General features: G+C 50.7%; 1 protein-coding gene across 1 annotated transcript; it reads left to right on the top strand.

The window, feature by feature from the left end:
* Window position 1: 1 nt before the first annotated feature.
* DCPS (decapping enzyme, scavenger) lies at window positions 2-15,935 on the top strand (the record flags this gene model as incomplete). Its single annotated transcript, XM_017738340.1, has 6 exons — window positions 2-181; window positions 995-1,163; window positions 8,628-8,773; window positions 11,309-11,422; window positions 14,566-14,676; window positions 15,478-15,935. Coding segments are annotated over 6 exons (987 nt in total), but the record flags the coding sequence as incomplete, so codon positions are not given.
* Between the last annotated feature and the right edge of the window lie 434 nt (window positions 15,936-16,369).

The following is a 16,369-nucleotide window of genomic DNA, read 5'->3' as shown; positions in this document are numbered from 1 at the left end:
CCCCCGGCGCCGCGGGTCCCGGTCACCCTCCGGTCATCCCGTCCCGGCCGGGTCCCGACCGGCTTTTCCAGCCTGGCGCTGCCCAAACCAGGCCAAGGAGGCGGCTGGAGACCTTATTGCAACCCTCTTTCTTGTTCGTATAATTTGGTGGTTTTGGATTCAAGCAAGCTGTTCGTGCTTGGTAGGTAGAGTGGCACTGGATTGCCAGCAGCGCGCCGACTTTGGGACTGTAAAACAGCCATTACAGGAAAATTTGTAGTAGCTCTTGGGATTGTCTGTGCATGGCGTGGGAAGCATGCAGCTGCCTCTGCTCCTGTCTCCTGAAGATGTGCATCCTAGCAGGAGATGAGGATTGGGAAGTCCCAGGCTGCTTCTTTGGTCTCGAGGCAGTGGGTTGCTGCAGTAGCTGAGTTGGGTACAGACCTGCTCTGTCCTGTTAGCCTGACAGGGTTGGGAGCCCCAGGTGAGCCCTGTTGCTCTCCGCAGGTGGTGTGGTGAGGCCTCACCTGGGTCTTGTACAGACAGGAGTGATGTTGGGGGATGTTTCACACCCAGCACTGCCCAAAACCAGGACGCTGAGGCCACGGGATCGGGGGCTGTGGTTCCTTGGAGCAGGGCAGCAGTAAGTGCCTCCTGCCCTAGAACTTGCTCCTTGACTATGATGCAAATCCTTACGCCTTCCTCTGCCCTCTTTCTGGGAAGTGTCAGAGATGAAATTGGTGCTATGGGTCAGAAGGAAACCTGGAGCATCCGGGGAGGTGCACATGGACTGAGTCATTGCTCACATCCCCCGCTCCCCCAAAAACCACCTTTGTTCCTTGGTGGGGAGCAAATTCCTGCTTTTTTTGGAAATGTGTGGTTTATTTTTGGAAGGGTGCCTGGCCTGCAAGGGGGTTTGGGCATGAGGACCAGGGTGCTACGAGGTGTCTGCCATGATCCCTGACCTCTAGCACCCATCTGTGTTTGCTGATGACTTTATCCATTCCTTTTCCAGAAGATTGGCCTCTCCGGAGAGGGCACAGATGCTGTAGTCATCCTGGAAAAGACTCCTTTCCAGGAGGAGAAGATCCCAGACCTGCTGAAGAAGCCCATGAACGCAGAGCTGCAGATGCACAATGACATTTACTGCACGTTCTACCTGAGCCCTCCCCCGGAGCTGAGTGGTGAGTGCCCTCAGCCCCGCTCAGGGATCCTGGGAGGGCAGCTGGGATGCCAGGATATGGTTCCTGCCCACTCCAGAGGGGAGGATGCAGTGAGATGGGCAAGTGCCACTGCTGGACCTGGCTGCACTACCCCGGTTGTGGTTTGGTGACAGCAGCACACCTGGCCCAGGTGGGGAGGTCAGTGGGTTGTTCCGCACTGAAGGCAATGTCTTATCCCAAGGCTCTCAATGCTGCCCTGTTTTATGCCCTTTTCCCATGCCATGGACACGTGGCTCAGCTGATGAGGCACTGAATGGCCATGGCTTGATGACCTTGGTGTGAAGGTGCAGAAAGGCTCAGGGGTGTGAGGGCTCTCTGGGTGTTTGTCAGTGCTCTTACTTGGGTAAGAGCTGTCTCCTTCCAGAATGTTTCTCTTGAAAACAGTCTGCAGGGCACATGCAGCTGCTTCTCATCCCAGGGCGGCATCTCATGGGCTTTTTTGTCACCTGCTAAGGACAGGCAGCTTGTGTTTGGGGGAGGATTTGAGTGCTGGGGCAGATGAGTCCCATCCCCCTGCTGATTTCACATGTCTGTGTGTTATAAAACTCTGTTAATAAACCAAGTATGACAAGGACAGATGGGCAGGTTGGGGAGCTGCAGTGGAAGGCTCTTGCCCTGCAGAGGGGACTCTGGTCCCAGTGGAAAGGTGTCCTGCCGTGGTGGTGCTCTCCAGCTGCCACTGGAAAGCAGGGCTGGTCTTTGGGCCCTTCAGTTTAATCACAGAGTCCCAGACTGTTTTGGGTTGGAAGGGACCCTAAAGCTCGTCTTGTTCCAACCCCCTGCCATGGGCAGTGACACGTCCACTATCCCAGGTTGCTCCAAGCCCCATCCAGCCTGGCCTTGGACACCTCCAGGGATCCAGGGGCAGCCACAGCTGCTCTGGGCACCCTGTGCCAGGGCCTGCCCACCCTCCCAGTGAACAATTCCTTCCCAGTATCCCATCTAACCCTGCCCTTTGGCAGTGGGAAGCCATTCCTCCTTGTCCTGTCCCTCCAGACCCTTGTCCCATGTCCCTCTCCATCTCTCTTGGAGGCCTTTTAGACACTGGAAGTGGCTCTGAGTTCTCTCCAGGCCTTTCTCTTCTCCAGGTGAACACCCCCAGCTCTCCCAGCCTGGCTTCAGAGCAGAGCTGCTCCAATGCTCAGCATCTCCATGGCCTCCTCTGACTTGCTCCAGTGGTGCCCTGTTCTGCCTGTGCTGAGAACCTCAGAGCTGGAGGCAGCTCTCCAGGTGGGGGCTCACCTGAGTGGAGCAGAACCCCCTTCCACAATTAATTCCGCATGAATGCTGGTATATGTTTAAATTCTGGAAATGCAGTGATAAGTTCCATGTCAACGCTTCCATAAACACAATAGCAGCCAAACAGGTTTAATAGAGTCAAAATTAATCTGAGTGCCTTAAGTAAGATGTTGTTGCAGTCTCAAGTTAAATTTGCAGGATATTTGATGTGCCTTCCCAAAAATGCTCTTGTTTTAGCTCTGTTCCCAGGGTGTAGGAGGAAGTACTGTCTGGATTTGTCAGCTTGAGTTGTGCAAAATTCCTTTTCTCCTGTGAAGGACTTAAAATTAAAGGTTTTGTTGTTACAGTGAGTTTCAGTCTGAGGAAAACACTGGGCATGGGCATTGTTGGAAGACATTAAAGCTCCTCTTTCTTAGCTGGGAAAGCTCCTGCTTGGGCACCTGCTGTATTCCAGCCTGGTGGGAGTTGCAGTGATTCCCACGAGGTGGCATTGCAAGACTGAAATCCCCTGGGCTGTGCCCAGCTCAGCTGTGCCGGCCTTTGCCTTCCTTGCAGCACTTTGCTGCAGCGCTGTGTGACTCCACATTACTCTGAGAACAGAATTCCTTATTTTATTTAAGGTTTATGCGTGGTGCAAAACCCCTCCTGCGTGTTTGAATGGGGAAGAAGCCTCTGGCTTTCTCCTGCCAAGCTTTATCTTTTTAATGACTTTTAAATCCGTCTTTAAAAGGTAAGTTTTTGCTGTGATATTACCCAGTGATGCATCTTTGTTTCCCCCCTCTCCTTGGCTCCCCTCATCTCGCTCTGGATGCTGAGCAGCCCCAAGCAGGAGATCAGGAGGGGGCTGTAGACCCTGGAGCTGCTGTCCAGGCTTCCCGAGTTGGAGTGGAGAGCAAGGAGGCTTCTTCTTTTGAAGCACTTAGCAGCAAATAGCTGTTCAGCGGGCACATTGCATGAACTGCTGGTGGGCAGCTAGGCTGGCACCGGGGAAACAGCCGTGTGTGTCAGGAGAGGAAGGAAATTACCCTGAGTCACGGCCCAAGGACGTAATTGATATGAGGAATGTAGCTTAAAAACCTAAACAGGAGGAATTGCCTGTAAAGCTGCAGTCAAGGTTTGACTGATCTGGGGTGTTGAGTGATAATGTGGAGACTCAGGGAGCCCTTGCACAGGGTCTTGTTGGCCCCTTGGTTGCAGGGTTGGACTTACAGGGTTTTATCTCCTGGTCCTTGCAAGTTTACACTTGGGTATAAGATACAGTAAAATATCTTGTAGAAAAGGCTAGACTTTGGTGTTAAGCAGTTCATGGAACAGTCCTGTGGTATGTGATGAAGGAATTCAGCTGGGGGATTTCACAGCATGCTGGGCAGTTGAGCCCTGCCACTCTCACCCTCTTGCTTTCTGAGGTAAGACAGACCTTGAGACAGAGGAAGCGGTGACTGCGGGTGACTCGTGCTGATGCCGTGAGGAGCTGCCTCCAGAGGGTGTTTCTCAATGCTGCCTCTGTGCTCCCAAGCCCGTGGGGCTCTTCATTCATCTGGAGTATCTTACAGCTGGAAGTGGACACTTCCTGCGCTCTTTCCCCACCTCTGCATTGAAGAGAGTCGGGTGCTGCTCCCTCTGCGCAGTCAAACCGGCACAGGCCCCGTGTGATGATGACTTGTTTGTGTGGTGACACAGGGAAAGGGAGGCCAAACAAAAGGGAAAGGGAGGCCAAAGCATGTTACTTGAGCAAATGACTCTGCTTTGACCTCGGAAAAGACATTTCACTGTGATGAGATTTTTAGATTTGGGAGCACACTGGAGTGAAGGCAGCACCAGATGAGTCTTACTCATCTCATTGATTTTAATGCACCTGTCAAGGCTAAAATGGGAAATAACTTTTGCAAACAAGCCAGTAATGATCAGAGTTTCTCTGAAGGGCAACCCAAACCCCTGGAGTAAGGAGAGGGGACTTTGTGAATTTGTGGGGAGTAGTGTGTCGGAGCTGATGTGACTGTGCTGGTAGCAGAGGCAAGCATGTGTAACTTATTTTAAGGCCACTTTCTGGATGTTTTCTTGATTTAAGAGGCAGCTTCAGCCTAGATGTGAGAGGAATCTCCAGCCTTGGCTTTCCCCTGCAGGGAGGGCAAAGGCTGATTTTACAGAAAGGGAAACACCTTCCTTGTGCCAAAGGTTGGATTGCAAAAGGCAGATGGTTCAATATCCATGTTCCCTGATAACATCCAGTTCCTCACACCCATTTGCCAAGGAGAGCTTGATGTTTATGGCAAAAAGCAGCCTCTTCATGCCTGGCTGCTGTGGGACTATGCTTCTCCAAAGCTGTGCTGGTGTGATTTAAAGGCTCTTATCAGTCCTCTAAGGAGTCTTTGCTCCTTGGCTGCAGGCTGAAGCTTATTAGAAACATCTTAAAACAAGCACAATGGGAGAAGCTCTGGCTCCATGGCTCCAACATGGGGTGGAGAAATTGTGGGAAAAATGAGAGCGTGTGGAAGGAAAGTTTTCAGTCATGCAGGAAGCAATCCATGTCTCAAAAAGAGTCTGGTTTCAGGCAGTGAGGAGCTGGAGAAACATGCAGGAGCTGCAGTGGGAAGGCTGGTTCTTCTCCCTGCGTTTCTGTGCTCTGGCTGCCTCTGGGGTTTGCCCAGCCAAGAAAACTTCCTGCATTTGCACTTAAATAAAAAGCTTGAGCCTGAAGCTGTGGGAGCATGTGGGGTGGTTGGAGGATGGTGGGGGGTGTCGTTGTGCTTTGCTCTGTGTTTTGCAGCGGTGGTAAACTGCAACTTTCCTCTTTGCAGTCCCTGTTGCAGCTAAAGTCCACTGAGCCCCCCAAGTCCTCCTGGGATAAGCCCCAGGGGCCAGGCAGCCTTGGCTGAGTCCCTGGCAGCATGCTTGGCTTGCCCTGGCATGTGCTGGCCTTGGAGACTGTGAGCTCTTGCAGGCTTTATCCTTTGCAGCTTTAATTCATTCACTAAAGAGAGCCCCAGCTGTCTGGGACAAAGCCATGGGTGTACCTGGCTGGGGTTCGGTTGGAATCCGGTGTTCCCATGTGATCCTTGTGCAGTTGTGATCCTAAAACCAAACAAACTGTTTGCAGCAGGGGAGTTGTGTGTTAGTATATTTAATTATATATTTAGTTAGGGCTGCGTCCAAGGCACTGTCTTCCCACCTAATGATGGGAAGACAGCCCAGAGCAGGATGCAGCAGGAACAAGGCTTGGAGAGGGAAAAGAAACCTGCAAGAGTGCAAATATTGACATATCTGTTGTTCCGCGGGCTTGGCACTTTCCTGCACCTGATGGTCAGGTTGATTAGGGAGGTTATAAACCAAAGCTCAGCTTCCTGCTAGCAAAGAGAGGAAAAAGCACCCCTGCCCAAAAGGAGAAATAGGTTGTGCCTGCCCTGTGTGCTTCTCCTGGCTCCCTGGCAGGGTTAAATCTGTCTAAAACAGTCTGGCAGTAGGTGTTAATGCTGCAGTGGGGTGGGAGAAGAGAGTGTGAGGCCTCTCCTCACTGATGTGCTGAGCTGGAGGGGGATTTTGGCAGAGCCTGGGGACAGTGCGGCACAGAAGGAGATGAGGCGTCATTAGTGAGCTCAGAGTGTCCTTTCCTACATGCACGAGCTCTCTCTGCTCATGTTTTGTCCTCTCCTCCTGGAAACAGCAGCTTACAGCCCTTTTTCCCTTAAGTTGATTTTTCTTGTGTCTTTGATTGTGTTTTCCTCTCTTGTTTTTAGCAGGAGAGGGGAGAAGTGTGTGTGTCTGGTCAATCTGAGCCTCCTTTTCTCCTGGGCACTTTCCCAGTACTGTGGTGCTTCCCCTCAAATGCCCCTCGTAGAGTGACCAGCCTGGACAGATGTTCTCTGCCTCCTGCTCATCCAGCTTCCTTTAGTTAAACCTCCTGGCTTTTTATAACCTCCAGTTAGTTGATGGTCAGTCCTCTCTTCCAGAACAAACCGCAGATGCTCCGTGGTGGCCTCGGGCTGGCGTTCAGGAACAGCCTGGCTGCTGTGACTCACATGTGAGCAGAGACAATCCCTGATGCTTCAGCCAGCTTAGAAACCCACATCACGTGTCCAGCGGTTCCGTACCCCAGTTTCCAGGCCAGGGCAGGTTTTGGGTGCCCCACGGCCTACGTGCTGCTCTGGTGCACACGGAGCCTGTCAGGAGCAGACTTGGAAACCGGAGTGTGGCCATGTGCCAGTGCTGGAAAGATTTCGGGGCGAGCCTGGTCTCGCTGTGGATGTTTCCTGCAGCCGAGCCCAGGCTCAGCTGTGACTTTGCATCCTGTGTGTGGCTCCTAAGGACTGTCAGGCTCTGAGCAGGTATCAAACAGCCTCTCTGGCTGCAGTGATTGATGCTAATTAGCATCGCTGGGACATTTTGGGGTTGATGAGACCTTCAGAAGGGAAATAATCGTAAGTGAACCACAGCCTCTCCCCTGCCTCGTCTTCCAAACATCTGCTCAGCTGCAGCTGCACATGAAGGAGTTCTATGATCTCTCATTTAAAGCACCCTGAGTTCTCTCCCCACCATGAGGAGCCACCCCCAAATTGGGGAGGTGCCAGGGAAGCCATTATGGGTCCCCTGCACCCCCACGCACTGTGGTTATCACCACCCAGCACTGAGGGGCTTCTGCTGCAGACCTTGCTCTATTTTTGGGGTATAAAATCAAATTGTGGAAGTTTCAGCCTGAGGCTGGCTGTGGTATTTTATCTTTTGCCTTTTTTGTTTTCTCCCCAGTGCTTTGCTGATCTTTTTAAGTGAGGAGAGCTACAGCCTTGTCTTTTTTTCTTTGGTATTACATCATCCTGCTAGAAGTGCTAATTGAGTCCTGGAAAACAATCTTGTTTGAACATGTGTATGGTGGGAATCAGACCAGACTGCCCTTGTGGTTTGCATTTTCATATTTCATGTTACCAGCATTTTCCTGTGGATTTCATTAAGCTGGGTTTGGCATGGAATGAAAAGGCAGAGTCTCTCAGATTGTGCAGTGCTGACCTTAAAAAAACAGAAAGCAGAAAACTAAAAAAGACTGAGACCATCCTAAATCCTGGCTCTGGGAACAAATAGGTGTTTGTATTCAGAGTCTAGCTAGCCTATATACAAGCTTAAGGCCTGAAGCACAACTTTGGTGCCCTGGTACTTGTGCAGCCCATGGTTTTCTGTGGCAGACCCTGGGCACAGCCTGCAGTGTTCACAGTGCCCCGGCCACTAGCCTCAGTCTGGTCTGCCTGGGGTTTGCCCAGGCTTGTGGGGCTTTTCTCCTTCCTGCACTGATGTTCATAGCAGCTCTGTGTCAGCTGGGAAGGCAGAGACACTCCTGTGCCCTTGGAGCACCTTGGAGTTGTGGCAGGCTCTGTATTGCACATCCAGTCTTGGCCAAAGAGGGATGTTTCCTGAGTGTTTTAGCCCTGTGGGTAGGATTTACTGCTGCCGACATCAGAGCTGCCAGGTTGACAAGGTGAGCACTTGCATCCTGTTTAATGCCACAGAAATTGCACGGCAATGTTCTGATCTCGAGGCAAACAGAAAATGGTTTTTTTGCCAGGGTAAATGGTGAAATGCTTTTTGTGGGCATGGGGTCACTCAGCCCTCTTCTCTCGGCTCATCTTGAGCTGTGTTGACCTACCAGCTCACATTGTTTGCTCTGGATCTGTCCCTGTGCCCTTGGCTTCTTTGCCTCCTGCACTTGGGGCTTGAGGCCAAGCACTCTGACTGAGCTCTGGGAAGGAGCTGCTCCTTGGAGTTCATCTGGGTTTGTGGCTGGATGATGTAGCTGGGTGCGTCCTGTGAGCTTTGGATTTAAGTGTGAGGAAGATGTGTCCCTGTCCCTGGGGTCGTGTTTCTGTCCTGGTTGTTGACTGCACATGAACACTGCCCTGGGAGCCCCACCTCTGCCCCGATGTTGCTAATAGGCCTGAAAGAGCGAGTGTGGAAAAACTCAGACAGCAAACTCCTCCACCTGAGCTGGAAAGACAGGCCATGGCTGTGCTGTTGGCTTTTTCTTCCTCCAGAAAAGCAGCAGCAGCACGGGAGGTTAAAGCACTTGTTTGCTTTCCATATCCATTCTCCCTCACCCTCTCTTTGAAATGTCTTAGTGTGGCATTTTTTGGAAGGGCAGACAGATTTGTTGGGGACTGAAAGAAGCAATGTGGGTGGTAACTCAGCTGATGTGTTTGTTCCTAGAGATCAAAGCCACGGTGGTTTACCCTGCCACGGAGAAACACATCCAGAAATACCTCCGGCAGGAAGTGCACCTCATCCGTGAAACCTGGGAGGATTACAAGAACATAACCCTGCCCTTCATCCAGTCCCAGAGCTTCAGCATCCAGGTACGGGTACCAGCCCCTCTCCTGCAGACACGGACGTCTTTGGTCTCCTCTGTCAAAACACTGTGCTGTCAGAAGTCTCCTCTGAAGCCCCAGCTGGAGAGTTGGGAGTGTTCTGCCCCATCTCCCTGCTGGTTGTGTTGTCAGCTCCATGGTGCTGTCCCCTCCTACTTGGTTGGCTGGGACATCCTTTTCCATCTTTGTAGAAAAACATTTGCTTTCCCAAGGTTTCTGGAGGAACTCTTGACTTTTTTTCTCCTGTCCAGGGGTGGCTTCCTGGGTGTTGGTGCTGTTCAGTGGGCTTCTTAGGAGTCTCTGGGTTGCTGTGGAAATGGAAAAGCACTGATTCCTGCATCACAACTCCTCCTGCCATGCCTCCTGCAGTTCAGCTCCTCAGTCCATATTCCATGTGGTGAAACTGTTGCTTTGTGTCCTACTTGCCCCAGGCAGCCCCAGCTTTTTCCTTGGTTTTATCCTTTTTTGACTGTTCCCCTCTCTTTCTCCTTTAGAGACCAAAGGAATACAAGTCTGTAGGGATTGATTCATGCCAGCCTTTGCAGAAGGGGGAATAAACCAAATCCTGGGGCTGCTGAGGCTCTCCATTAAGAATAATTTCCCAAAACTAACCAGGAGCCTTGGATGCCCCCCTCTTCCCCCATCTTTCCTGCTGCCTTAAACTGCAGTGTTTATTAGCTGGAGAAGGGCATGTGCATGTTTCCACCAGGCCACAGCCTGCATGGAATATTTTCTCTGTGCTTTTGCTCCCAAATCTCTTGAGTTTCCTGGGGTAGCAGCTGCCTTCAGGAATTGCAGGAGCTCTCACTCTGCCTCTTCCCCCAAATGGTTGTGAGCTGATTTCAGTCCATGGAAACGTTCCTGGTGACCATCAGGAGCATCTGCTGAGGAATCATGGTCAGCATGGTCAGTCCTTGACCTCTGGGATTAGATAATGCTGTTCCTTGTCTTTATCCAACTGGTTTTGCTGAGTGGAAGGGGAAATGTTGAAGGGTGACAGAAATACCAGGAGACTACAGAGGCGTCTGTGTTTCCTGCTGGAGGATACAAAGTGTGGATGCTTTCAGGACAATGGTTTTATTGTGGTGCCAGTCCCTGGACATGTGTTCTGCTTGCTGGGCTTGTGCTGGGAGCAGCAGGAGCAGTCAGCCAAGGACCTGCCCATCACGAGGCAGCCTTGGGTTTAAAGTTCAGCTCATCTGATCAGCGAACTTACTTAGGGCACTGATAGCTTGGCACTTGTGATCAGAGCAGGCATAAAAACCCCAGCAAAAGGCAAATGTCCATTTTTTGCTGAGCTTCCTGCTGAAGTTTCCCCCAAACCAGCACACAGGGTTACAGAGCAGAGTGAGGCTGTGCTGTGCTTTCCAGAATCACTTGAAGAATCCAATCTCTAAGATGATGCTAAGAAGAAAAGAGCAGTTTAAGCAAAAAATCCCAGACCAAGGGAAGAGAAGTTGTTTTTTCCCTCCAGATATATTCAGGTCAGTTGACAGTGATCCTAAGTGTTGATTAGATTAATTAAACTCTTGATGGACTTCCCCAGAAGTGTCTGGTGTGCACAGCACCGCCAGCCCAGCTCATTCGGTGTATTTGTGAAATTGGCTGCACCTTCCCTACCTGCCTGGGGCAACCAGAATATTTCAGACCTATATTTAGTGGGGCAAAATGATGTTTCCAAACATTTTCAGCTTCCAAGCTTTAGCAATTTCCTGCTGCCTTGTGTTACCTTCAGGGACCTGGCTGAAGACTCCCTTGCCAGTCCAGTACTTAAGCTGGGCTTAACCCAGAGCATAACACGCATTTTGGAGGTGTAAAAAAGGGTGCTGGAGCTGAGGCTGGGAGCCAGGGGAGAGCAAAGATGCTTTTCTCTGGTCTTACTCTGTCACTTATCCCTGGTGTCTTCCATTTCCATAACTCTTCTCTGAATGGTGCTTTGCCTTGCAGGAGGAGCGCGGGGGGATAACCAGAGCAGGGATTACAGGCAGGCTGGAGGCTGGAACCTTAAGTATGGAAGAAGAAGAGTGGTGAGCTGTTTTCTAATCAGCCAGGGAGCCAAGAGACATGCATTGCCCAAATAAACACAGGCCTTTCGTATCCCTGGAGTGAGCTGCCAGCAGCCAGAGCCACATCCAACTCTGCTCCTTCCTCTTTGAATAAGGAACAAAATCAGCCAGTTTCCCTTCCCAGACTTGGTTGTAAAGATTTTGCTGCAGCTTGGGAGGTAAAAAAGGTGTAAACAGCCCCATGGTGTTGCAAGAGGAGTGTGCTGAGCCCCACAAGAGTTGGGTTCCGCTGCTTTTTACTGAAGTGCTCATAATATTCTGGAGTTTGTTGGATGTTGAAGTGTTTTATGGCTAATTAATTACAAATTATTTGATCTTCTTAAAATAAAATTGGCGTTTTTTTTTATATATTCTAGTTGCAGAGAACGTGCAGTAATCCATGAGCTTGGGCTAAATGCATCTGAGATGTTGGTTTTTTATTCTCTGCTGTTTTATAAATCACGTGTTTCTCTTTCAGTGGGTGTATAATATCCTGGAGAAAAAAGCTGAGGCTGATCGAATCGTCCATGAAAACCCAGATCCTTCCAATGGCTTTGTTCTGGTTCCAGATTTAAAGTGGAATCAGAACCAGGTTGGTTTGCTCCTCTAATGCTGCCTGTCTGAAGGTAACCCAGAGGAAATGTCCGCTTCCAGACTCCTAAGAGCACCTTGAGAGTCTGAGTAGGTGCCTGTGTCCTTCTGTGCTCGCTGCTGTTAGTGATGACTTGCCAGGGCCCTTTGGCCACCACGAGGTGACTGGGGGTGCTGCACACCCGGGCTGTTCTCTCTGAGATGCATTTATTAGGTTCACTTTCACTTTTCTGTATCAGCCCAAATGTTGTCAGGATGTGTTTGAACCGAAATCCTGCGTATTTGTTCTGCTGAACTTGTCTGGGTTGTTTTTTTGGTTTTTTGTTTGGTTTTTTTTTTTTTTTTTGCAAGCCTTGACTTGAGGTGCAAACCAGGCAGCTGTGTTGTCCTTTGGTTGCTGCAATTAACTCTCCTCCACAGTGTTAAACAGATGGTTGTTGGCTCACGAGCAGCTGCTTCACCCCTTGTGGGAGTGGCCACTTGGTGAAAGTGATTTTTAAGACCAGGCTGTATTCCTAAATTGAGAATTATTCCTTGGGCTCCGCCTCCCTTTCACGCTGTAAGTTTGGGGAGGTGAAACTCCATAAACACACCCCTCTCTTGAAGCTGGTGGCGTCAAAAAAAGTCCCCATTGTGTTTCTGATCCTCATATGCTTCTGCAGGGGGCATGTGGGGAGACTTGCTGCATGATTAAGACTTAGAAATGGAAACTAAAACTTGAGAAAACGGGAACACAAGCCTGCTGGTGGGCAGCACCATCCTGGGTGTCTGTGCAGGGAGCAGCAGTTTGTGGTGCAGAGCTGAGTTGCCTCGGGGAGTCACTGCAGGTTAGTGTCTGCTCCCCGTGAATCCCTTGCACGTCAGCTACTCCAAAAATCCCCTGTCAAGTGGTGATGGGGTAACTAAGCTCGAATTTCCACGTGGTCACCAGAGGCACAACCTTCTTCCTGATGAGATTTTGCATGGGGATATGTGTCCAGCTTGCAGGATGTGCCCTCTTCACTGCTCTCCCAGTGGGGCAGTACTTAGGGATCCTAAAACATGCTGCATGTTGTCCCTTTCCTGGCTGTGAGCAAAGCCTCGGTGGAAATCCTTGAGTGCTGCAACCAAACTTTGCAGCTCACATCGGGATCGGGCTAAAATCATAGATGGGCTAAAATTTGTGCTTTGGCTTTCTCCAGAGACCTGCTGCATCCACATCTCCCAGCTGGCATGGTCAGGGCGTGCCTCAGTAGCAGGATTTGTTCTTTGGGGAGGTTTCCCCATGTTCCCATTGGCTCTTAGAATGCTGAACAGGATCTTCTGGACTTCTCCACAGCTGCACCCCAGTCATCCCTGGAGCTATCTGGGCCCTTTGCACTGCTGATCTCCTTCGCAGGCAGGCGAGACAGCATCCCAGGAATGGTTGTCAGCTCTGCCTTTGAGCCAAGGAATTTCTTCTTGGCTGTGGGTGGCACTGAGCCAGAGCTGATCCCGACAGCCCCAGGGCTGCCCAGGAGCACCAGTTCCTTCTGCCACATCCCAGGCAAGGCTGCTGATGGAATCAGGGAAGTGAGATGCAGCTCCCAGCAGGACTCTCAGAGCCCTCCCTCAGCAGTCCTTTCAGCAGTGTGGCCTCGCACTCCTTTAGTCCCTGGCCCACAAATCCTGTGAATTCACCTGCAGTTATTTCAGGCTAATGGATAGGGGGAGATTTTCTCCTTAGCACTGTGAAATCTGCCATCCTTCTGCATGCTGCTGCCCAACCTTGACAGTGGTTTGAGTTGGTTTTTTGGGGTGTTTTTTAATTTTTTTTTTAAATTCTTTTGTGTGGTTTTTTTTCTTCCACAACTTTTGAGTTGGTTTCAAATCTGCAGGAGCCCTGAGGCATTGCCTGAAGCAATGCCTGGCATGACATCATTCCAGGCCTTTTTAGCAACAGGCTTATTTGTTTCAAACAGCAACATGCAGATGTTGTTCTAAGGAGAAGAGCTGTTTGCTTTTCCTCCCACCAGCCAGCCCGGAGCCAAAGAGCACAAGCTGTTACACCATCTTTTTCTGGAGCTGTGCATGGGAATCAAATGGAACCATGAGCTGGCTGGCTGCAGGAACAGCTCTGTGCTTCAAGAGACCTGTGAAGGGTCCTGAGAGCATCCTTTGACACAAGTATCACTTTCCACAGAGCTGCATTGGGTTTCTCACAGCCCTGAAGAGATCAGCTGGGTCTCAGTATATCCAAACCCTTTGCTTTCCTATGTTTATATTAGAAAGTCATTAACTGAGCTGAAGGAGACTGGGATTTTTATTTTTATTTTTTTAAAGTGTGATGACCCACAACTTTTTGTTTAACTTTGTGTTAAACATTATTAAATACTGTTAAACACTGAAAGTGCTGAGTGCTTTGGGGGAGGCCAAAGGTTTGTCTCAGAGCTGCTCAAGGGACACACTTTCACTGCCCTGGATTTGTACAGTGACCAGTTAGGTCTTGAAAATTGTTATTAACAGAACTGATGTGACTCAAAGGTGGCCAGCTGTTTGCACAGTGGAAAAGTAAAGAGCTTATCAATGGGAAAAATTTTCAGTTTTGGCAGCTGTGGTCCACTGTAAATCCTCATCTGAGCATGCTGCATGTCAACCATCATTGAGAAGCCTGTGGGGTGTGCATGGGGGGTGCTGGCAGACCCCAGGCTCCTGGCTGGGGCTTTGGTGACCCCACACATCTGAGTGGGTGCCTGCACATGGTCTTCAGCCTCAGTCACACAGAGAAGGCATGTTTGAGGTGCTCAGGGGTGTGTGAAGGTGGAAGAGCAGCACTGAGCATGGTGCTCACAGTACGAGAGGGCTGGTGACTCCATCTGCCTCTAAAGCTGAGAAGGTATTTGTGATCCCACTGTTAATGGATTGGGATGAGGCTGTTCTGGTCATTTCTGGACAAAACCCAGTTTCTCCAGCAATGATGCTTTGAGGTGCAGTGGGATTGTGGGTGAGCACATCCCACAGTGGGAAATTCAGCCCAGTGTGGGTGTTGAGGACAAGCATCCCTGTATGGCACAAGAATCCCTATATAACAGCCTGGGAAGCTGTGAATGGTGTGTCAGGTCCAAAGTGCTGCTGCCTCCACGTGCTCTTTCTGTGCCCTTTCATCCCCATGCTGTGTCTCTGCAGCTCGATGACCTGTACCTGATCGCCCTTGTGCATCGCCGGGAGATCAAGTCTCTGAGGGATCTCACGGCCGAGCACCTCCCGCTGCTGAGGAACGTCCTGCAGGAAGGGAAGGTGAGCGTGAGGCTGGTCCCATGCTGCTGTCCTGGCCAGGGAGAGCTCGGCTGCCTCTGCAAAGGCACTCCGTGGGTTTTCTGGCACAGCATGTGCCTGGGGGACCGCTCATCTGGAGATATTAAGTCAAGAAACAGGGCTGTGTTTCCCTCTCTGGTTCCTGCTCTCCATCAGCACCTTCCCCAGATCATGCCACATCCAGGTGCTTTAGGGATGCTCCATACTTCCCGTGAGCACTGAGCTCCTCGTTTTAACAACCCCATCCCAACCCCTTGCCTGTTCTCACCGGCTGATGTGATTTTCCACAGGGTGTGTTTGGGAGATGGATGTGCAGTAGCTTCTCCTTCCTTCACTGCGTTAGAATTTGGAAAGTAATTGCACTGGGGAAAGTGGGAGATTAATTAAGAGATTAGCTGGGGGATTGCAGCGAGCGGAGCTGGCGTGCCGGAGTTCGCTGTTGCTGTTTATAGCTTTAATTACGCTGGCTGGTAACGGATCCCTGATACTTTTCCAATGAGTTGGAGTGATAAGGGTGAAAGGGAAAATGATATGGGTAGATAGGACATCCCATCATGGAGAGATAAAAGTGGGGCAGCCGGGGGGACTCGCTCTGTCCCCGCAGAGGCTGAAATGGAGGGTGGGGAAGAGAGCTCTGGCCTTCCAAACTTCCCCCTCTCCCTTGCTGTGAGGAAGCAGAAATCCCTTTTACCTTTCCCTGTGCCTTTCCTGCCATGCAGGGATGCTCTTTTCCCTCCATTCCGAGGTTTTGCCAGTCCTTAGCTCTCCGTTTCCCCTCCACAGGAGGCCATAGCGAAGCGCTTCGGCGTGCCCGGCTCCCAGCTGCGGATCTACCTGCACTACCAGCCCTCCTACCACCACCTGCACGTGCATTTCACTGCCCTGGGCTACGACGCGCCGGGCAGCTCCGTGGAGAGAGCCCATCTGCTGGCCGATGTCATCGACAACCTGGCCATGGACTCCACGTACTACCAGAAACGGGCTCTGACCTTCCCCCTGCGGGCTGACGAACCCCTGTTTAAGAAATTCCAGGAGGCAGGGAAAGTGTGAGGAGGCACAGAGGTGCTTTTGTATATTTTTTTTTTTCTAATAAATACCCATTTTCGGGCTTTTTTTTTCAAGGTTGTGTTCCTTTTATGTTTTTTTAACTCTGTTTTTGTACAAGATGGGGCTGATGATTCTTTGCTATGGAAACCGTGTTGTCTGTTCAAGTCCATTAAAAACAACATGGATTGAATAAACCCCTTTGAGTGTGCTGGATTTTACCTCTGACTGGGCACCTTTGGGCTGCAGTGAGCAGAGGGGTTTGGGCAGGAATGGCTGTGTGTATCCATCTTTTCCACCTGTCCCCACATGTCAGCCCAACCAGGGTAGCAGGTAGATGGAGAGGTCCAAAAAAACCCCGCTGATTTCAGAAAGCTTCATGTATTTCCTCCAGATTTACCCCTGGGAGTGGGATTGCAGCTTTCTTGAGCAGGGAGGGGTGCCTGTCTCCCAAAGAACTCCAGTGACTAACCCGAGTCCTCGCCCTTCCTGTCTGGCTGTGTGCAGACAAGCACTGTGTGCTGCCCGCTCCCCCATCACCCCTCTGCTGCTCCTTAATCATCTGTGTCTGAAACAGTCCCTTTCTGACAGAGGCTGCTTAAGGTTTTGCAAGGATTATGGGTTAAAGCCC

Source organism: Corvus brachyrhynchos, unplaced genomic scaffold (assembly GCF_000691975.1).
Source record: "Corvus brachyrhynchos isolate BGI_N302 unplaced genomic scaffold, ASM69197v1 scaffold46, whole genome shotgun sequence".
Lineage (NCBI taxonomy): Eukaryota > Metazoa > Chordata > Aves > Passeriformes > Corvidae > Corvus > Corvus brachyrhynchos.
The sequence above is the reverse complement of the archived record's forward strand: the minus strand, read 5'-3'. Positions and strand labels throughout refer to the sequence as shown.